Genomic DNA, 22,093 nt, shown 5'->3' on the forward strand with positions numbered 1-22,093 from the left:
ACTGGTCTACGCAGCTGAACTCTTACAAAAGAATAAAAGAGGTCTTGATGGGAAGAGCGAGTTAAGAAGCACTGTGCAATCAATGATACAGCATTCCATAAACAATTTCAAAAATAAGAATTCTTGCATGGTATGGTCAATATAAGACGAGCACGGGCATTCATATGGAAGCACTGCATTGACTAATGCAAGTCAGAGGGCAACGTTACAAGGTTCAATTTGCTACAGGAGAAAAGGCCTTGAAATAATCTAACCCAAGACAAGAGAATTCCAAGGTAGGTTTGTCATAGGAAACACTTTTGTGCTGAGGCCGTTTGACTATGTGCTCAGTATCAGAAAAGCCCACGAGGAAGCAAGGTTGTTCCATACTGCATGATATGGGCATGTGATGGTGCAAGGCTTGTACACATTGCACAACCATAATGTGTCCATGACACAACACCCCACCAAGGATCTGAGTTGCCAGCCACAAGGGGTGGGGTGGGGACAGAGAGAGCAACGAATGCCCGCCATCGCCCATACTTCCAATGAAACTTCCCAACACTTACACAGCTGCTCAGGCAGTCCTCTGTTCAGAGGTGCCAAGGAACCAGCAGAGATACATCCCAGGATCTTTTTCAAAGCAGCAACCAGCTGAAACTTTTGGGCTTGCGCACAGCCAGGCTTGAGCCCAGCTGCAGCCAGCATCGCTTGCAACACTGCGCTGGAGCTCAGGGAGCACCAGCGCAGCCCTCTAGCAGCCCCCCACTGCCCTGGGCCAGCCCCGCAAACAAGCCCCCTTCCTGGAGGAGAGAAGGGACACGAAGAATTTCGTTTTACCCTTGGCGAAGTCTCTCCAAAGAGAGGTCTGTTGTCCAGCCCTCTGGTCCCATATGTCCGGGTGGTAAAGTCCTCCATTGTTCCCCCAACTCTTCTCAAGCTTGGCTGTGATCGCTCACTCCCACATTGGCAGATCCTCTTAGAACAGACCCACTCCTTGTCTCAGAGGCCTGGAGCCCGGGGCAAAAAGCAGCCGCAGCATCAGGCGGAGGGAAGAGTTTATTTATGGAAAACACATTTCTCTTGTTGCTCCGCAGGCTGCGTACAACTTGGGCGTTCAAAGCCAGGGAACCCAGCCTCCTCTCCTCCAAACCACGACTCCCTTCCTCATGATCAAGAGCTGGGAAGAAGAAGAGAAAGAAGACTCAGTAGGAACATGGCATACACGACCCACCCAACAACACGACCCACGGTTCCAAAGTTTTGGTTCTGCTCCTGGTCAGAACTAGCAAGGGGCTGCTCCATTTCAGGATTATATTGCACAGGTGACTCTTCTCATTCTCCGCCCCACCCACCCCCTTCAAGCCCTCTCTTTGGCCTGTTTTATGCACACAGAAGAGGTGCAGGAAGGATGCAGCTCAGAGGCACAGCAGCTGCTCTGCATCCCAAAGGTTCCGGGTTCAATCTCTAACATCTCCAGGTAGGACTGGGAGAGAGTGGAACCCTGGCCAAGGGGCTGCCAGCCAGAGTAGACAATACTGAGCGTGACCAATGGCCTAACTCAGAGGCAGTAGAATGGGCTGTTACCACTTCACGCTGCAGAAAGAGAGGGGGGTTACGGCTCCGAATGCTGCCTTGTGCCGAACTCTCCCTGCAAACAGAAAACCAGAGCATCCCATGCAGAAGGCAAGGCTGCATTTCCCTTTCATTCTCACATGCAGCAGCAACCTCCCTGAAGCTCAAGTGGCCCAGTCCATCCTACTGTCTCAGCATCCTGTCACCTCATTGCACTGCAAGCGCAGCAGATACAAATTCTTCTTTGCCAGGTGTCACAGGCAAGAGCCACCTTTCCAGGTGAAGCGCATCTGCCTATGGAATGGGAAAGGGAGCCTTAGACCCCAGGCAGGAGAGCGCAGCCGCAGTCCACAAACAGACACGCTCCTGCTTCCCGCCCCTGGCAGGCTTCCTTGGAGGCAAGCCCAGAGCCATTACTCCCAAGGAGCTGTGCATGGGGCTGTGGCCAGAACTGGGAGGGAGGCCTAGCACCTGGGGGGGGGGGCAGATTGACTCCAGCTGCAGAGGCAGAGACTGCTGAGCAGACTCTTCCACTGGGGGGGGGGGTTGTTTAGAAGGTTTTGTTGGTGGGTGGAGGCCGTTGCTGTTTAAATATTTTGAATATTTATTTTAGACCCTGCAATTTATACAGCTCAGTTTGGTTGTGTATTTTTTAAACATTTAATTTATTTATGGCTGCTTTAGTTACGTTGCAATTATACATTTTTTTGGGTGCCATAAGCCACCTGGAGCACGGTTTGAACTGTGAAAAGATGGCATGCAAATCATTTTACATAAACATATTTGAGGAAATATGCACAATGACAGGAGAGCTGTAGGGGCAGTTTAACCTCGTGAACAGAAACCCCGGGATTGAGAACAAAAAACTGCACCTGGTTCGACCGAAGAACCCAGCCAGAGGGATCCACTGGCGATGAGATGCGGGAGCCCCCACGCTAACCCACGAAGAGACGACCGACTGCTCCTACACATCCTGCCACGGGGGGGGGGGGCTTACGTCTCCTCCCCGGTTTAAACCAGGTTTTCTCACAGCCGGATTCCGGCGGCGGCCCAGATTCTAGAAGGACCTGTTCCATTTTCAACCAAAGCGCCACAAACTTTCGCTGTCCCTCGAGCACTTTCGATCAACTAGGAAGGCGAAGGTCCCTCCTCCTCCTCCTCTTCCCTCCCCCCGGAAAGAAGCAGCCGCCGCCGCCGCCGCCAGCCCAGGACTGAAGAGCCCGGCTCTGCCCGGGGATCGGCGGCAGCAGCGGCGGCGGCGGCGGCCTGAGTTGCAGCAACACCCGCCCCCCGCCCCCCCCCCGCCCCGGCCAGGATTCTTCGGGGGAAAGAAGAGCGCCTTGCAGCTCCAGGAAGAAGACATTTGCAGCTCCCTCTCGGCTGCCGGGGGGGGGGGGAGAACCACGTGCGACCCCCCCCCCCCCCGCCCAGCAAACGGCAACACAAGGTTCCGCAGAGGAAGGCCGCCTCCCCCGCCCCCCGCCCGCCCCTACCTGGCGCGAGAAGAAGCCCCTGGCGGGAAGAGCGGCGGCGGCGTCCAGTTCCCGCTCCCCCCTCGGCCGGAGAATCCTCCCTCTCGCCAAGTGTCGCAAACCAGCAGCAGCGGCGGCAGCCGCCCTTAAGGCGAGCCCGGCCTTCCTCTGTGAGCTCACGGGCTCGGCTCCTCCAATGGCGACGCGGGCCAGACCCGCCCCTTGCTGCAAATCGGGACGGGGGAGCCCCGTCCGCCGCAGCGCGCGAGACTCGAACCCGCGGCCCGGAGATGCAGAGAGAGGAGAAGGAAAGCCGCCCGCGTCCCAGGAACCTGACTTCCTCCGGGCGGCGAAATGGCTTGCGGGGAACGAGGTGCCACCTGGGCATCGCCTTCGCGGTGCTCGGGCAGAGTTTTAAAAGGAAACGAGAAGAAGGATTTTTCATCCTGGGAGACACATTCCGTTTGTTTGCCTGACTGTTGTACAGCCATCCGCATGCATACAAACTGCATCTCGTTTGGAGAAAATGGGCTCTACAGACACAATATATGCACCTGGGTTTACTCAGAAAGAAAAATGATCTAAAAGTAATAACTTTTTTAATGCAGCGCAGGAATCTCAGCACACGGTGCTCCCATCCAATTCGAAACCATACCAAACTCAGCTTAGCTTTGCAGATGTGCTAACAGTTTTATCCCTGATATTGTAAGAAAGTGGCATACAAATACCTTTGTAAATTAATAAAGCATTTATAAAACACTTTTTAAAAAATCTGTTAACGATGTACAATATAAAACAACATAAAAGCAATGATGTAGTAGTATAAAAATGTAAAGAAAAAGAGGAAGGATTCCAACACGTAAAATAGGGTCTGCCCTTAAGGGCTAGGGAAAGCCTGAGTGAAAAAATGTTGACATTTGCTCAGCTTTTTCCAGAGTGAGATTCAATACCTGATATGCTCAGCATTGCATTGTTTTTTGAGCATGTACCCCCTTTCAAAATAGCATCACACATATAGAGAACCAGTGTTGCAAGTTTGCAAAATGAAAATGTTAACTCTCGCATCAAGGGTATAATTACTTTTTTATTATTTATTTATTTGTTTGTTTGTTTGTTTTCTAGACACAGATATACATTGTTTAAAAAATCACAAAAATGGGGAGGCGGATATACTGCAGTACTTTTGAAGTGGTATAACCACAACAAAATGGAACTTATGATACAAGCAAAATGCTACATTCCAGCACTCATTCCAGGACTCATAATCTGGTGAACCGGGTTCACGTCTCCGCTCCTCCACCTGCAGCTGCTGGGTGACCTTGGGCTAGTCACACTTCTCTGAAGTCTCAGCCCCACTCACAGAGTGTTTGTTGTGGGGGAGGAAGGGAAAGGAGAATGTTAGCCGCTTTGAGACTCCTTAGGGTAGTGATAAAGCGGGATATCAAATCCAAACTCTTCTTCTTCTACTGTATTTTAATAAATTGTTAGGGATATATAATTGACCTCAGCTAGCTTGAGCACTTGATATTTTCACTTACCAAATCATTGCAACAGGAGTAAACTGGACCCCTGGTAGCTTTGTGATTTAACCATAATTTTTTAAAAGGAAAAGAGGGAGGGAGGGAAGAGGAGACAACAGGAGACTTGACCACCTATAACTGCTGAGTGGTTTAGATTTTGCAAATAGGAGCAACCTTATTGGCTTGGAAAGCTGATGCCACTTCTAGTGGGTGCCTTGGCACATCAAAGAGCCCATCTTGAAAAAGTTATTGGAAGCTGAGCAACCCTGAATGGTACCTGACCTCTGAGTAATTCCAAAGTACAATTTGTGAGAAATTTCTCGTGTTGGTATCCACTTACTTAACCTCTCAAGCAATCAAAACCTTTATTGCATTAGCATACAGCCATAGCAAAATAAGACAAAAATACTAGAGACAAGCAACCAAACAAAATTCAAAGCGATATTACTGGCGTAATGACATTTAAATTACCCTAAGACAATAATGTAAAGATTTAGTTGCCAGCGCCAAGAATCCAAAATGCGGATGTATATAAAACATAAAATGGCCCCAAAATAGGCTCGGCACATTGGGTTGAAAAAGTAATAAAAAGAATTAAAACAGGTCCAGGTCTAGGACACACTACCCAGTCAGAGTAGCCCTGAGTTTCAGAGCCTGCACTATAAAGATTGCCACCCCACGTGAAATTTGGGGATTTGCGTCCACAAGAAGCGATTTCAAACAGTCTTCCTTAGATGTAATGGTGGACGGGATCAAGAGGAGGAGCTTAGGTCTTATTGGCTCATAAATAGGGCAGTAGAAAAAGAAATGTATGAAGTCCTCTACTTCATTCATTGTGCATGGACATAAACGCTGAGTAATAGGGGTCTTAGAGTAAATCCCCTGCAGGAAGGCCGTGGGTATAGAATGGAAACGGGCCATAGTAAACGCTCTTCTCAAATTGGGCTCCGTCAGGTCTATCAAGTAGTTGGCAAGTGATCTTACCACTTTCACTTTAGGGAGCCACATGGAGAGGCGAGCTGTAATGGACTGTGCCCGGTCCATGGCCTCGTCTCTTGTAAGAATCCAGGCCCGGATTTTATGTTGGTCCCAAGATGACAGCGTGTCGAGATCTGGGAGGGAGTAGCGTGTAGTAATAGTCTCCATGGCCTTGGACCATTTGTTGGTATGAGAACAAGTTAAAAAGGCTTGCCTAGCTAGTAGGGAACCTGGGGCATTGATTAATTTACAGTAAAAACTAATGATTCTAATGTGGGCTCTCGCAACAATGGAGGGGAGGCCCAGTTCTGTTCTTAACTGTGCAGCAACTGAGCCCTTGGGGAGGCCCAGTATCTTTCGTGCAAAAGAGTTTTGCAGAATCTCCAGCCATTGTAGTGTTTTTAAATTCCACCCCCAGATTTCAACCCCATACAGTAACATCGGGAGGACTTTGCTGATAAATGCTTTTCTGATTGGTGGAACCAACTGGCCGCCTTTTGCATAGAAGAATTTCTCCAAGGCTTTGATGGTTCTACGGGCAGCCAGGATGGTCATATTTAGGTGAGCTGACCAGCTAAGCCCATGCTGAAAAGTGATACCCAAATACTTGAATGCTGAACAATATTCAATAGAGTGGCCCTCAAAATTCCAGAAAGGCTTCCGAGTTTTCGTGCCAAAAGTAAGAATTTTGGTTTTGGCGAAATTGATTTTGAGGGAGTTGGTATCACAATATGTCATGAGCCCTCTGAGCATGTTGTTTAAGCCCTGCTTGGTTAAAGACAGTATCACCATGTCGTCCGCATAGAGTAATATGGGGATCTTGAGCTGTTGTAAAGAGGGGGCAGATTGATTTAGGGCCTTCATGGTTGTAACGATGTCATTGATGTAGAAATTGAATAGAAAAGGGGCCAAGAGGCAGCCCTGTTTGACCCCTTTATTCAGAGGGAAAGGATCAGATAGAGCTCCCAGAGGGCCGAATTTTACTCTGGCCGATATGTCATTATGAATTTCCATAAGAAGGTGGAGGAGTCTCTTATCTATGTTAGTGTAACTAAGCTTCTGCCATAGCCTATCTCTGGGGATGGAGTCAAAAGCGGAGGTCAGGTCCACAAAAGCCGCGTGTAGTTTGCAGTTGAACCTGTTTAGGTATTTATCAATCAGGGTAAATAGAACAAGACATTGGCCAGATGTGCTGTGAACCTCTCAAGCATCATCATCTTCGCATGCTGAGAGCATTGTTCACTCAAGTGGTGTTTCTGAAGTCTGACGAACCCCTTAATTTCATATTGACCATCCAGTCATGAAACTGCTAGGCAAAGAACAGTGCACCTTGACTGGAAGTGAAATCAAACTGGTGAAAGGTTCCTGGCACACCCAAAGATGAAACACTGCGGTGTTTTCTGTGTTTAACCAGCACTTGATTCAAATCTCTGTGAGGATCTCTCCAGACTCATCATGCCCCAAGTGCTCTTAATCTGGAGGAGTTGGGGAGTAGCCCTGTTGCTTGGCCCCCAAGGAATCGTTTGTATGTTCTGAAAAGGCAGAAAGTTATCAAGTTACTAGATCATGATTTGTGCTTCAGAAGTACTTTGTATTTTATACATGAATTATATATGCAAAATTAAAAATACCCATTATTGCAGGCAATACAACAGAGTTTAGATGATTATCAACATATTTGAGTTTGGGGAGCATTTGCAATATTTTCCAAGGGTGGTCTATCAGCCCATGCATATCTGTATTCACTAAACATTAGAGAATTCCTGTTGCACGGATATGAGTACATAGTCATAATGGAACCAGAATATCCAGTGCTCTGATCTCTGATCTCTTGAGGCTGAGGGCAAAATCAGGCAGACCTCTTTGAAGGACCAAATGATCCTCACATTAATCATTGTCCTCCCCACTGAGTTTGTACCTGTTCCTGCTGTTTCTTGGTGGCTACTAGCACACAATCCCAGACCTCATGACTGTGCACATACATGCACAATGCAAAAATGAATCATGATAAAGATGCCCATGGCACCAATGGAAGCAGCATGCTGTGATGGCCTGGGACTCGGACTCGGAACCAGAGGAGACTCAGTCTGCACCGGATCCTTTGCCTCAGGTGGCAGCTGAACCTAGTCTGGGGCCTGATCCTGCACAGGTTCCCAAGCAACAAGCACCAGCTGAGCCGAGCCAGGGGCCTGAAACTGCCCTGGCTCCAGATGTGGGGATGACCTCGTTGCCTTCAGCTGGGCTATCGCTTACAGCTGCTCCACTACCAGTTTGGTCAGGGGAGGCTGAGGCGGCCCCTGGGTCTAGTAACCCACTGACGTCTCCCGAGCTGCAGAGACTGAGGTCTGAGAGAAGGAGAGACCTGAGTACTTGCAGGAAGAGTGCTCACCTTCAGGCGAAACAGGGAGGTGAGTTGCTGGGCGATGAGGACCGGCCGCTACCCCGACAAAGATAAAAGGCTGTGGGGCCCTGCCCCAAGTTGCGGGAGCACACATGCATACCAGAATTACGAAGGCCCCACAACAACTGATGATGTCATGGGACTGGCCCCATGGAGGGCAAGTCGGAATGGTCCACCCACTAATTTAGTGGGGGAAAGCACTGACTTGAGAGCTAAGAATGTAGTATTGCATCCCTATTTCTCCCTCTCAGCCTTCAGTTTTTGTTCTTCTGCAACACAGCTCAATGTTCCCACTTGTCCTCTTAGGCCTCTTTGTGGCTCTTTACACTGGCTCCTTGTTCCATCTGGACCTGTATTTTTTATTGTTCTACAGTGCCTTATGCAAAAAAGAATATTGCTCAGAGGTGAACACAAGGTAGTCCTTATGTTACCTAATGCATGATCAGTTGACTAGCAGCTTTAGATTCCTGGGATTCTTGCAAAGAATGGTGGATTCGGACAGCAACGTATCTCATATAGCAGTCCCAGTCAGCATGGCTGGTAGTCAGGATGATGAGTGCTGTAGTCCTACAATATCTGGAGGGTCACAGATTCCCCATCCCTGCTTAAGAGATCTTGATCATGCCCTCTTCCACTGAAAATATATTGCACATGCCATGGACCACTGGCTTTCCAGCACAGGAATAGGAATGAGACCAAAGTCTGTCTCCTTTCTTTATTTAAAATGTCCTGATGCTTTTTGAGTGCCAGTGCAGTTCCTTAGCATATTTTCCTTTTCTCAATTATTTCAGGGGACCTGAGACTTTGCTCTTCATTTCTCTTTGTGGTTGTTGTTTTTTTCATTTGTCACCTACCAACAAAGAGCAACAATAGGATGGCTATGATAATGGTGATGATGAGGATTGATAGCCAAAAATGTGCTTTTATTGCTGGCACTGAAAGCCAGGAAAATTAGCATGCCATGACCTTTTCAAGGCAGACACTGTGAGGATCTCAAAGTGCTCTGTCAATGATGAATAAACATGATTCAGAGCATTCGGCTCCTGAAATAACTCTCAGTGCAGTGATGGAATTTCCTAGGAGTTTGGCACACCAGTGCATTAATAAGTGCAAAATGCATTATATTTCTATCTTAGCTACATACAGGTCAGTAAATGAAAGAGTAACAGCTTGGGTTGAACGTACCAAATATATCCATTGAAAGGGAAGGTGGGTGAAAACAGCATTGGTCTGTGACTTCAGCAAACACTTCAGGAAACTTTTCATCATCTCATGTGATAATTCTGAATCAGAAGTGGGCCAGTTCTTTGTGGTATCTGCTGAGCCCCAAGGACGTAAATTGGGCAAGCATTCCTAATGAATGAATGGATGTGTTTGTTTACATGTTGGCAATATGCTGTCACATGATAAGCAATATTCATAGGCAAAAATATAAGCCCCAAATATTAACCATTGAAAACTATAATTCACAAAGTAAACGCTCTCTGTTGGTTCTGCTCAAAGGTTATTGGGATCAGTCATATGATGCACAAAATCAGTTTGAATAGGATATAATACTCTGGAAGAGGAAATCTTCCAACCTGCCCATCACAATGTATTTATTTTATGACTTGCTGTATTTATACTGAGCCATGTGGTCTGATGGGCACATCCTCAACTCCATTATATTGGCAAACCCGCACGACTACTATGTTACCTAAACTCTACTAATGAGCAACTGAGGCAGGGATTACCTCACTAGCAGTGTCTATCAGACTTGTTTGAAAGCTCACCCGTCTGGGGCTGATCTGCAGATCTCATTCTTTTGTGAGGTCTCTGAAGGGGTTGTTGCTTCTGTTAGACAAGCCTGAAGCCTAACACAGAACTACAGTTCCCAGGATTCCATAGGGAGAAACCAGGACAGTTAAACCAGTTTTGAAATGTAAACACGCCTTCTTCTCAAACCCTTCCAAACATCACTGAGGTAATTGTAGCTCAGTGTCAGTGTCAATTGTCTCTTTTTTCTTTTTATCTGCTTCTTAAGTGGGCTAAAGGCTGAAAGGATAGTCCAGGTCAGCGAAGCCCCTTTGGCAGTGGCAGTAAGCCCTGTAGTTCAAACTGAGGCAAAGTACTGGACTCTCCAGTTACTGACACCTTTGCATCTAACCTTCAATGCAAAGAATTCAGAATAACATTATAGTCTCTCTCTCTTTTTTAAGAAAACACTATGAGATAGCTTGGAGTAAAAGATTGTGATTTGGTTACAATCCTGCAGGGAGCTTCTTATACCTGGGGATGCTTCCAACCTGTTTATTGAGCATTCATCCTCATTTGTTTGCAGAAAGATTAAACAACATTAATGAACATTCATCCTGGTTTGTTTGTACAGAAGTTAGATGAGCAAGTCTCATCTCCCAGTTTTCAGTGCATTTTCTCATCCTTTTTTTAATCACAAAAAGTCTGAATTGGAAAAATGGGTTCATTGCACAAGAGCTCCCAATTAATCTAAATTTGCCAAAACCTGATTGACTCCCACCTGGAAATAACGGCAGTCTGGAAGCACCCTATTTGAACCTGAGATTTCCATGCCCAAACCTGACCCTGCAGCCACCATATGGAGAGAACAAGACTAGGCTGGGGTCTGTACCCAGGGATCTATATGCTCATCCGTCAAGCACTTAGCTGGAGCCCCATACCACCTTTGATTGGGTTACATAAAAGGCGTCTTTTATATTGCAAATTGGTGGTTTCTATCTTCAGAGCATGTTCCACATCAGCTTGTCTGCTGAGGAACCCATGGGCGTCTGCCACAGAAACCCTGCGCACTGTAGACTACATTCAAGGGCAGCACTTTTCAAGCTGTGCTTCACGGAAGCCCCAAGGTCTGTAAGAAGACATAATGGGTTCCTCAGTAAGACAGACCATAATGGCAGGCAAGCTTACATGAAAGACAGACATCCTTTGCTGCAATCTAGAGTTCTAATGGGTTGTGGGTATATTTCTGAGGTATGTTCTCAGTTGCTGCAGGGTAACATGAATTGAGGGCTCACCTCAAAATCATCTGCAACTTGCAAGGGTTCCATGGCAAATGCTTGTGAGCTCCTCAGAAGAGAAACCATTTCTGGAATGCATATACTCAATTCACACTGGCACAATCAGCATGTATGTATTGAGAGTGCACTCAAGAAAACTCCACAAAGGCTCCCTTGCAAGGGGAGATACGTATGTGGTTTGGGGGGAGGATTTCCAGAGTTTGAAAAGCAGCGCTCTGGGTAAGCTGGCAACTTTAGTTTAGTTGGCCAGAATGCAAAACCCTGAGCCCATTCTGATTGGGGACGAAACAAGGAACAAACATGTTTCCTCATCCCTATGTGAAGGATGCCAGGGGATTTAGCACTTTGGACAGAAGCCCGAGTCTGCTTGATCCAGTACTGTTCCCCAAAGGATCCCAGGGTAATTCTAATTTGATTATTACAAAACATTTCTTTTCAATAAAATTGTTTTTAGTCACAATTATTTTTCCTATTCCATCAATATTTACCTAACAATGTGGTCTCAAACCACCCAATAAAAGTGTCCTCATTTATCTGATTGTTTTGTGTAGTAAATTCTATAGGTGAGCAAGCAATACTTTTAGCACATATGGAACAATTGCCATGATTGAGCCTTATTTTTTAATAACATTTATGATTTCAGGTTTGTTTGGCTTAGTATCATGACATCGGAGCGCTTTGGTACCCTTAGAATTAAGGAAACAGGAAGCCTCTGAGAAAATGTCCAGCCCATAATTTGTCTCAAGTCCTTTCACACAGATCCACTTCAGCTTCCCTTGCCCCACACCGCACTTTCATTTTAGTTAACAGGGTGGAGAGAAATTTTGTTGCTGCTAATCAATTTTTGAAAATCTCCCACTGTAGTGAAGTTGGGAAATCTTAGTACAGTATGTTGAAACTTTGGTTCACACAAGAGTGAGGCTTTGTGGGAGAGCTGAAACTGTGGAATTCTGGGGAATGGGCATCTGGTCTCTTTAATTGTAAAACTCCCTGTCTTTAGAAGTGTAAATCAAATTGCCTCCTGACTCTAAGCAGGATGGGATGTTATCTGTTATGTACTGAAGTTCTCACCCTGGGCCAGCAGGGGGATACTGTAGATAGTTATGCAAATGAAGGATCGAAAGTGATGTTCAGTGATTAGATAGTTTAGAAAATGGCAACAGTTACATTGTTCTGGAGCTCTATATTAGCAGGCTGACTGAGCTCCTCAGTCAGTTCTGTTCCAGCTTACAAATAAAGAGCTGCTTTGGAAGAATTGCTATGTCGTCTGATATGTTTGCCCACAACTTAACATTATCTGATTTACAGATCCTGGCATCTGGGGGCCTGAATGTGGACTGGGTGTGAAAAGGCTATCAGGAGCCTGGGATATGTCAGAATAGTCTGAGAATGGAAAGAGGGCTCTTTTGATCTCAAGGTCTCTGAGAATAAACAAAGTTCAGCTGTGTGGGTCTTCTGACAATCAGGAGTTATTGTCTTATCATACAGCCATTGGCAATTTGGTAATTAACCCAAAGAAATGATTGGTTCCTAAACCTGTATTCCACATGGGGTTTCTCAAGGATAAAGGCTTGGGTAATTCAGATGCAAATGGCAGACTATCTTGCCGTGGTGTTCGCCTGAGGGCGTTTGACCAGAAGAATGGACTTTGTGACTTCTTGCTATGCTTTGAACTACTGATACTTTCTGAGTATGTTTTAGTTAGTGATACTGTGCAACATTTTTATTTTCTTGTTTGTAACCTTTTAAGAAATGTGCAAGCTTTTACTCTCTGAGTAGCTCTTTCAATAAATTTGGAAAAGGACTTTTGCCGGAGAAGCTAAACCGGTGCCTGACCACTTGGTACATCTACCTGTTGGATTTCTGTCTGCATCATGGTACAGTGACACAGGTCTGGGCAACCTGGTAAATATCGAAGGGGGGGTTCTCCTCCTTGGACCCCATTTGAGGGTTGTCCCAGGAAAGGAGGTGGTGGCAGCTTACCGTTTGGTTTGTGACTTGCGTAACTATCCCTCTCCCTGCCAGGTCCTGCCACTGTCTGGAAGACTGGTTGGGGGGGGTGGATAGCCCGTGCGATTACTACCCACTTGATTGCAGCCCACTTGAGATCAGGCTACCCAGCCACCAGCAGAAGGCTGGGGCTCCCACCAGCTGGGGTACAATCAAGTTTGGGGTCAGGCTCTCAGACAGAGACCTTTGGTTCTACAGAGGCTCAAGCCATCCTTGCATGAACAGTCTAAACATCTATCAGTTATGATCAATTGAATCAACATCCTGCCAGACTGATGCCTCCCCAGGTGATTTGTATTCAGCAAAAGTTTTATTGCGGCTAGGATATACGTCTTCTATCAAAAGGGCACAACACAAAATTGAAGCAAGACAGAAGTCATGGTATAGACCGGATGTTCTGTTAATGTCTTAATGATATTTTTACTGTGGTGTCCAGGACTGACCAGTCTCACCTTCAGGATTCAACAGCACATAAGGCTATTAGATTGCACATGCAGAACCTATGGCTCTGCCACGGCTGTGTCTAGCTTAGTCCTGACCATTCTGACTCACAGTGGCTCTCTAGGTCCTGGGCAGGGGTCACTCTGAGCCCAGGTGCCTGAGTTTCATTTAGCTGGAGATGTCTATACCTGGCACCTTCTGCATGCAGTGCATGTGCTTTGCCTATGGAACTTCCCTGAGAAACTCTTCTTCTCTTCCCTGTCCTTTTTCCATGCCGTCCCTGAAGTGCTAATATCCGAATGGTAGAGACAGAGTGTTCCTTCCAATTCTGCAGGAACACCAAGGCCATAATCCATAAAGCTACATTATATATCCATGTAACCAAGTTTTATATTTTATTTATTCCAAGACTCATCATCATCATTGTATTCAGCAGGCATCATTTGATATGCCAAACAATTCATTACTATACAGCTGGCGCTCAAAGTAGAAACCCAGGACTCATTTATAGGAGCCAACAGTGCAGCTGCAAACTTACTTTCAGCTACCATAAAAATGGAGGACAGTGCTTTCTCGTAACTTGTTAACCAATTATGTTTAGCTAAACTTCTTGTTCTGTTTCTCCGGCACAACTTGTGTTGCCTCAGAGACCCATGCAAGTGCTGACACATGCAAGCATTCTTCAGTAACATTTTATCTTGCAGCCTGACATTAAAGCTGTTTTGCTGTGGCAGTTTCCATGTTGACAACACTGATGCCCCTGTTCCATTCTCTCTGAAAAATAGGTCACCCCTTTCTTTACTGCAGTGAGTGGAGTGAGGAGAACAAAAGCAAAGTTCCATATATTAGGGAAAGGTAGGTACCTGGAGAACTCAGCTCAGGTGGTGCCCATCTTAGACCCTGATGTAAAGGACCCCTATCCTCACTCTCACACTATTTTGTACTTTGCTCTCTGACCCTCTCTGCTACAATGTAAAAATAGCAAGAGTGGACTTGGCAGAGCCCTCCCTGTCAGCTGCTTAGACCACACAGCAAACCAGCCCAAGGCAGAGAGAAAGAGGAGTGAGCGACTGAGGTGCCCAAAGAAAAGGCTCAGCCAAAACAGTTCTGGTTTGCATAGAAATTGGGGTGAAGGGGAAGAGCCCCTTGTCTGTGGTATTGGCATGTGTGGGACTAAGTCCATAGTGTGGCCTTCCAGTCTTTGGTCAGTCGAAAAGGGCAGCACCTGTGAAAATTTAGTTACCAACCGGGGTGTTGCTCTGGTTGCAGAGCTGCAGGCCTCTTTCCTCCTGCCACGCCAGTGTCTGCAGCCTAGTTGGGGGTGGGATGCTGATGTGGTTCAGCTTTCAGAGTTTAACTAAATAAAGTCAGGGAGCAAAGCCGCAACCAGACACATCTGCGAGGCCTCAGTGTGAACCCTGAACAAGTCAACAGTCCATCAATGGGGCTCATAGGATTGCAGAGCCCCAAAAGCCAACTGGAATCTCACCCCACTTTTACAATTTCTCACCTGTCTTTTTATATTGTTTCAATAAAATAATGATGGTCTTTTTCTTTTCTTGCAGAAAGACTGGAGAGATAATTAAAAAGTGATCAAGCTACTTTTAAAACAACTTGTTTAATGCTTTCCAGATTATTCACAACAACAAAATTAGGATTTCAATGCACTTTACTTTTAGAAAAACAACAACACTGGGGCGTAACAAAAATCAGTAAGCATAAACTTTGACTTTATGAACTTCTTTGTCTTCACATTCTCTTTCTTTGTTGTAATAGTAGAAAGTATTGTCCCTTCTCTGAAGCTTCTTCACGAATCCAGTTTCAGGCCACCTTTCCACCTGTGTGCAGAAGGACAAGAGGGTGGGATGCACAGGTCTTTCAAACAGCCGGCACAATGCAAAAAGGTACCCATCAGCGACGACATATAAGTGCAGTGCATGCAGTGTTAGGAGAGGGGCAGTTCCTCAGGTGTTCCATCTGGGGCCACTCAAAGCTGCTTCCTGGAGTGTGGCCAATGTCGCAGGTTGGCAGCTTCTAGGAGCCACAGTTGAGAGCCGAGTGCAGGGTGGGGACCGAAGGGGGACAAACGGCGCCAGAAGGAGCACAACCTCTCCCCCAACACCCTATACATCCATGTAAATGGTGATACTCTAGGTAATATGGGACCAGTCAATGAAGGGCTGGGGCCCTGGGGGTCAGTATAATTAATTGATTAAGCTGTGATCACCAGTTCGTATGTAATGACAAGTAACAGCTTGTGAAAACTAACAGTAATACTGACATCCTTCTCCTATTTGTGCAGGAGGAAGAGAGGAGTTGGGGAGCGTAAGAGTCAGAAGCTTGGCTTACGGACAGAACACCAAACCATGGTGCAGCATGATGGGCAGATTGGCTGGTGCAGGTCCTGGTTGTGTTTCATTAATACATTTTGTATATTTGATAAGATATCTAGATTGTAATCTGTGATGAATAGTTTAAGTTGATGCTCCCCAATTCTGTACCTCTATAACCATCTCTGTACTTGTGCTTCCTCCACAAAATGAAGCTGTTTCCCTCCCTCTGTGAGACCTTAAATATGTCATGGATTCTCAGAAAGAATAAAGTGATACAGAGAACCAAAGTGAACAAAAACAAATCTTCAATTCCACAATATTTTACTGTTTTATCCAGTCTTGTGACCACCATCCACTTGCAGGTCCTTCATCTCAATTAGTAAAGGATACTTTCAAATGTTTTCAATGGTAAATTTAGGGTGCTCAGTTCCTCTATGAATAAATGAGCTAAAATCTGCTCTAACAAAATCTGCTCTAAACAAAATGGGAGAAACTCTGTGTTCTCTGGCACATATGAATTTTCCAGGGTAACAGCTTTTATGAAATCCAAAACACAGAAAGCCACATGTTCCATGATGGTTCTCAAAAAACCTAGGGGTTTTGAAGGGTCAGAAGCTGGAAGGCTAAAAGGTCCAGCTCCATTCATTCTCATTATTGTCAGCATTGGGTGACTACAAAGGACTCTGTAATGCTCACCTGGAAAAAACAATCTTAACAGGGATTAATTCTTCAAAATGAAATGCTGGAGGGTGCGAAAGCCTCTTTGGGGCATCATGTCCTCCTGGGGAGGAAACATTTTCACTGCTCAACCTTACTGAGTAGGATGAACAGCACCAGAGCACCCTAATAACTGCCTCTTTCCAGTCCAAGCTGGTTTCATTGTTGCTGGAGTGGGCATGACCATAACAGCTCCTCAGGCAGGAAGGTGTGCAGGCAATCCTTTAGCAGGTAAATGCCAGATGTATGGTATGTAGCCAGAGCGTACATGAAATGCAGCTGTAATACCAGAATTCTCCTCCTCCCCCTGTTAAGTGTGTGATTCCTGTTGATTAGTCAAGGATACCAGAACCTCCACACACTGTGAAACTAACTATCAGCCATTCAGTTGTTTAAAAAGCAGAGACAATCCATTTCTCATGGCTGAATGATATGAAGAGCCACTTCTGAGCTGTACTCATGGCCAGGATCCAAACAGCTACTTTAAGCACTCCCAAGGAGCTGGGCATGCTTGGTGGGATATTTGGCTTTCTAGTTTATATATCAAACCCTCCAAATGCTTCAGAACGTCCCTTCAGATTCAATAATGGCATGCTATGTGTAAGGAGAGGAGCTGACGCTCACAAAATGCTGGTACAAAGTGTTCTTGAGCATGTGAAATTATTTATGCAATTCCTTGAATTCCAGCCAATGTATTTCATGTATCATACATTTCTTCTGCACTCTGAGAGACTCAAAAAGTGATCTGGTTGGCGAAGTGGAGACCTGCATACAGCACCCAGTGGCCCTACCAAATAGTAATCAAAAGTCAGGGAAACAGGTTCGTGTGTTCCACCACCACATGCACACAAAATCATGACAGTCAGAATTTCTGCACCTGGGGTAGGATCCAACTGAGTCCTACTCAGAGTTATTGGTATCCATCTGACTCAAGAGACAATGGAGTGCACGTCTGGGGGTGAGAAGTCAAACTGTTGTGCCAGCAGCACTGAAATGACTTCCCTGAAGAACAAGCCTGGGCCGTGTGTCTGGAGGTCCTGGGCTGCCCAGACAACAAGACCCTCCTCTCAGTCTCTCTGACGGGGAGCAGAGGAAAGCAAAGCAAGACGTTTGGCACCAGTTTGGCTGCAGGTGCTGATGGAAGGAGGCATACAAGGCACCATCCAACCGCCTTATGGACTCCAGAATTCTGCAGGGTGTACTTCTTAGCCTTTTCTTCTGCCAAAGGTATCCCGCAACGGAGCAGAGGTTTAGGATCAGAGTTTACTTCTTCTAGATGAGCTCCCTTCCCAGATTCATGTCTACTCCTCACTTCCATCCATAGCATGTGCAAAAACCGCCTTCTTGACCGTTGAACCCACTATCAGTCTCAGCCACTCAATCCACCAGAGCCTGTCTTGGCCTACAAGGGAAGACCCTAACTTATCAGGGGGGTTGGAGACCCACCAGCTTCCTCCTGGTTTAGCCAGTCAGTTGAAGCTGTTTCCCAGGGTGTGGCCACTGTCACATCCTGACAGCTTCTAGGAGACACAGGTAAGAGTTGAGTGCAGAGTGGGGACCAAAGGTGGACAAACTACCCCAGAAGGAGCATGACATGTCCCCCATCAGAGGTACTACCCCTCCCTAACACCCCATACACCATACTTAGAGCAGACCTGCTGAAATCAGTGGACAAGTCATGTCCACTGATGACAGTGGGTCTGTCCTGAATAGGAGTATTGAATATTGAATTGAGAACTGAGAACTGAGTATTGAATATTGAACTCAATCACACTTATTTCTGAGTAAGCCTAGGATTGCTCTTACTGCACCTCATTTCTGATGTGAATTTTGTGAATGGGAAGAAATCATGGTTGGTATACATGGACAATGAACTCTTGATCCCGTTGGATCAGGGTAATGTACACTGATTGCTAGACCTGCAAATACGTCTTGAGATGGAGGTGTGATTTGAGTAACCGCTACTGATTCACAAAGACACCAATAGCTTTTATAAGCCAGTGAAGCTTCCCAAATTGGTTCCTATGGGACAAGACATTTGAGGTAGACTCCAAGTGAAAGGTTACTGGTCCCCTAACACAGCCTAAAAGCTTTCTTGTTCTTCTTGTTCTTCATTTTCTGAGGGTGTACACAGGGGCAAATCAGTTCAGCAGAGAACATAAATATAAAAAAATGAATTATGGTCACAGAAAACATTTATATGCAATATTTTAAAAGGACAGAATGTTTGCCACTAAACTACAAAATGCTTGCATAATTATGAAGTCTTACCATGTCTACATGCTTCACTTGTTTATATTCAATTTCATCCCTATATCCAGCTTGCTGAAATCTGTAGAGATTCTCAACTTCACCTGACCATATCTTGGCACGATGTATGGATTTAGGTTTGGTGTCAATACCGGCTGTGGCTCCAGAGACATCACCAGTTAATTTGCTGAAAGTAATTTTTAAAGAGTTTCAATTGTATGGAGAATGCTTGAGAGTTAGAAGTGAATTTCAACTGAATGTGAATATAAAAAGACATGAGCACTGTCAACTAATTATAGTTTGTTAAAACACAAGTAAACAATATCCCATTCTAAACTGTGTTAAGTACAAGAATCTATCAACTACATGAAGCTATATGTAAAATGCAGGACAAATGAGTGGGGACACATGACATTTACAGGGTATATTCTGCCTCTCCACAATCCCACATTTGGCAAAAGGGAGGCAAGTCTTTGTTGCTGAAATATGTCATGGACTGTGGCTTTGGATCCCAATTTCCTCTCCTCCAGGATCTTTCTGGCAGCAAACAATAGCTGACATTTTTGTAGTATAATTTCACAGGGTGCAATTTCTCTCTTCCACTGAGATCTCTTAAGCAGTGAAGTGGGAATTTCTCTTTGCTTTAAAAAAGGATCTTTGGAAAGGAGAACTGGGCTCTCAGGACATGTGTCCATATGGTACAATTCCCCTTCCCCTTGTGTTTTCTTCTGTACCCAAGCAGGCAAGGGCCAACGTTGGTGCACCTCCTTCTGCTGGCAGAGAATCATCCTAGCACACAGAGTCCCTTCTCCGGACCTCCACTCACCTTATTTTGCACCATCATACAGACTCTGACTGGCAAAAGAAGTCATCAAACAGAAGCAATTAAGCTAATATCTGGTCGTTCTACTGGGCAGCTATATAGGTTATTCCATTCAAAGGGCAGGCAGCTAATCAACCCAGCTATTAAAATCTTTGTCTCTCAAATCATTGCCCAAATGTGCTATGGAGCTGAGATATGGGGAACTGGTGTTAAATCTGAAATAGAGGGCCTACAAAATAAATTTATGAGGCAGATTTTAGGGTTTCCCTGCAGGACACCAGCAGCCCACCTTAGAGCTGAGCTGTGCCTCCCCTTGCTAGCAGCCAGAATGGATCTAGCCTATCTGAGATACTGGTGCATGCTAAATGCCTTCGAGTATCGTACTCTTACTAAGCTCTGCTGGTGAGAGCAACCAAGGACAGGGGGCTGGGCAGAAAAGTGCCAATATAAGCTTAGGGCTTATAATCCTCAAATGGAGAACTACTTAGCCCTTAGCCCACGGGACCTTAGAAATTGGATTATTGATCAGGATGCCAACCAAGACAGAGTATCCATCATTGCCGCCCATTACTCTACTTGGTACCCCCAAATTAAGACCAATCACTCAAGGCCCCGTTACCTTGAGACTCTGACCTTTCCACAACTTCGCAGGGCCTTTGCAGAACTAAGATTCCAACAGATGCCCTCAGCATATTTAAAGGGGAGATATCAGGGAATTCTCCATATGGATTGCAAATGTATATATAGATGTCATCACACACTATCTGCTGATTTTCCCCCTGTATACAACGCCCAGATGGAAATTTATATTCTTAATCGGCTTCCAGGTCGATCTGCACAGGAAGCAACAGTTGAACTCCAAGCAGATAAACATCTATATATTACACACCAGGTAGCCATATTTGCGCTGGCAGCCAAGAAGCTCCGTTCCAGCTACATGAATGCACTCCAATTTTAAATATAATGTTGTACATTTCTTTTATGTTTACAACTGCTACAGGTTATGTTGTATGATTTTAGATGAATGTTTTTCTTTTATTCTCTGTTATACATTATAAAGGCCTTTGGCTATATACAATAAAATGGACTTTGGCAACAGAAATACTGCATTCCAAACAACACAAAGTTTTAGTGCCACTATTTGTCCCAACTCTGCAAGTTGTGAAGGATTAACTTTCTCTTAGTTCTGTTCATATGTGGGCCTATATTATCTGTCAGTGAAGAATGAAACCAAACTTGACTAGCATGTTAACATGAAGACTCTGTATTATCACCACTTACGAGTCTTCAAGGCTATCTGATTCTCTCCTGAACGATGTCCCAGGCACATCTGACACAGGTGCTTCTTCAGAGGAGAAAGCTGAACATGGTACATCCTTACCATCCATGAAGGCTACTGGGTTTTCCATAATAGCTCCTGCAAAAACAAAAAAACGTAGCCAAGTGTGTAGAGCACTTTCACCTACTGCTGCCTGCAAGTACCAGTTGAGTGACTTAATGAAACTTTGAATACAAAGAAATCCAATCTTTAACTGAATTAAAAACCAGCAAGGGTCTAATATGTGCTTTTGGAATCACTTGGGAATAGACATCATTTATTTACTTGTGAGTTGCGCTCTCTCTCTCTCTCTCTCTCTCTCTCCCCCCCCCCCCATATTTTTCCATGTATAAGACTATGTTTTCCCCCACAAGTTTTTTAAGTTTAAAATTGAGGGTCGTCTGATACACGGAATGTTTAAAATATATATTTCTTACTTTTGGGCTCAAAAAATACGGGTCGTCTTATACATGGGGGGGATCTTATAGACGGAAAAATACAGTATATACTGAAATGCCTCAAGTACCATAACTTGGGGGGGGGTGAGGAGTTTTTGTTTATTAAAGGCTCGCCCCCGCCCTTCCTTCTCCCAGGGGCCATTTAAAGCTTAAAAGACTAAACAAATCCCCAACAGCCGTAAAAGAAGCAACCTTTTTTGCTTCTTCTTTTCATAAAGTTAACCCCCCTGAGGGAATCGGGAGGCGGGGCCGTCGGTCGAGATATCGCGATATTTGAGCCCTGAAAGGGGCGGGGCTCCACCTAGGGGCGGGACCAAGCACCTAGAGGTGGGCGGGGCTGACTGGGCACCCAATCAGCAACGCTTCTTTCTGGGGCAGGGAAGGTCCCCTTTTCCCGCTCCCCCGTCCCGCCCCGCCGTGATTCCCTCCGGGCCCCCCCGGCTCTCCCGCACTTCCAGCCGAAGCCCCGCCCGCCCGCCCGCCCCGCGGAGCCCCGACTCACCCCGGACGGGAGCGTCTCCGCGCGCGCCGCTTTCCCCTCCCCCACTCAGCGGTTGTGAGGTTGCTTAGCAACCTTCGGCGGGAGTCCGGCCAATGGGACTGCGTCTCGAGCCGCTGAACGAAAGCGGCCAATCAGGAGGCGCTCCTGGGAGGGCGCTGTCCGTAAGCAGCCAATCGGTGCAAAGTTTACCCTTCACACGCTTTGGGGGTTTACCTCAGCTCCGGCGTCTGCCGAGGGGTGGGCGGGGCCTGGTCCTTTTCTGGCCAATGGGGGCGGCGGCGCGG

At 45.9% G+C, this 22,093-nt stretch overlaps 2 protein-coding genes and 2 long non-coding RNA genes across 12 annotated transcripts in view; 1 reads left to right on the forward strand and 3 right to left on the reverse strand.

Moving 5' to 3' along the window:
- TMEM243 (transmembrane protein 243) overlaps positions 1-3,220 on the reverse strand; it is a 17,974-nt gene extending 14,754 nt beyond the window's left edge. For 2 of the 4 annotated variants that reach the window (XM_081023824.1, XM_081023823.1), the window contains exon 1: positions 820-1,057. In XM_081023824.1, coding sequence (XP_080879950.1) covers positions 820-897 — 78 coding nt within the window. In that variant the 5' untranslated portion in view covers positions 898-1,057. Of the gene's footprint in view, positions 1-819; positions 1,160-2,426; positions 2,700-3,047 lie in introns of those variants that run through there. The other 2 variants (XM_081023821.1, XM_081023822.1) reach the window with 2 other exon arrangements.
- On the forward strand, positions 1,167-18,717 carry LOC308486744. Of its 2 annotated transcripts, none has more exons than XR_013991257.1 (4): positions 1,167-1,459; positions 14,194-14,263; positions 14,974-15,120; positions 15,711-18,717. It is a non-coding gene; the product is annotated as an uncharacterized lncRNA (long non-coding RNA). The 2 variants fall into 2 exon arrangements; XR_013991258.1 differs by lacking the exon at positions 1,167-1,459 and adding an exon at positions 9,806-9,888.
- On the reverse strand, positions 4,391-9,776 carry LOC308486772. 3 transcript variants are annotated; one of them, XR_013991290.1, is made up of 3 exons: positions 9,698-9,776; positions 6,725-7,056; positions 4,391-4,891 (listed from the first exon to the last, which is right to left on the reverse strand). It is a non-coding gene; the product is annotated as an uncharacterized lncRNA (long non-coding RNA). The 3 variants fall into 3 exon arrangements; XR_013991291.1 differs by lacking the exon at positions 9,698-9,776 and adding an exon at positions 9,111-9,274; XR_013991292.1 differs by lacking the exon at positions 9,698-9,776 and adding an exon at positions 7,914-8,509.
- Positions 15,008-21,943, reverse strand: MEIG1 (meiosis/spermiogenesis associated 1). 3 transcript variants are annotated; one of them, XM_081023872.1, is made up of 4 exons: positions 21,810-21,943; positions 20,813-20,948; positions 18,730-18,895; positions 15,008-15,246 (listed from the first exon to the last, which is right to left on the reverse strand). In XM_081023872.1, the coding sequence occupies exons 2-4, from the start codon at positions 20,938-20,940 to the stop codon at positions 15,118-15,120; spliced, it is 423 nt and encodes a 140-aa protein (XP_080879998.1). In that variant the 5' UTR covers positions 20,941-20,948; positions 21,810-21,943; the 3' UTR covers positions 15,008-15,117. The 3 variants fall into 3 exon arrangements, with proteins under 3 accessions (XP_080879998.1, XP_080879997.1, XP_080879996.1); XM_081023871.1 differs by lacking the exon at positions 21,810-21,943 and adding an exon at positions 21,500-21,629; XM_081023870.1 differs by lacking the exon at positions 21,810-21,943 and adding an exon at positions 21,287-21,463.
- Positions 21,944-22,093: the final 150 nt, after the last annotated feature.

The sequence above is a fragment of the Podarcis pityusensis genome, assembly GCF_964106645.2.
Source record: "Podarcis pityusensis genome assembly, chromosome: 10".
NCBI classification, from domain to species: domain Eukaryota; kingdom Metazoa; phylum Chordata; class Lepidosauria; order Squamata; family Lacertidae; genus Podarcis; species Podarcis pityusensis.

Bases quoted from the DNA above. Each gene is read 5' to 3' on its own strand.
- MEIG1 (XM_081023870.1), bottom strand. From the start codon at position 21,449: ATGGCCCCTGGGAGAAGGAAGGGCGGGGGCGAGCCTTTAATAAACAAA. The intron at 20,949-21,286 runs GTAAGAAATATA...TTGTTTTTGCAG, and splicing joins CGTATTTTTTGAGCCCAAAA to GAGCTATTATGGAAAACCCA. The intron at 15,247-18,729 runs GTAAGACTTCAT...TTCTGCACACAG, and splicing joins AAGTGAAGCATGTAGACATG to GTGGAAAGGTGGCCTGAAAC.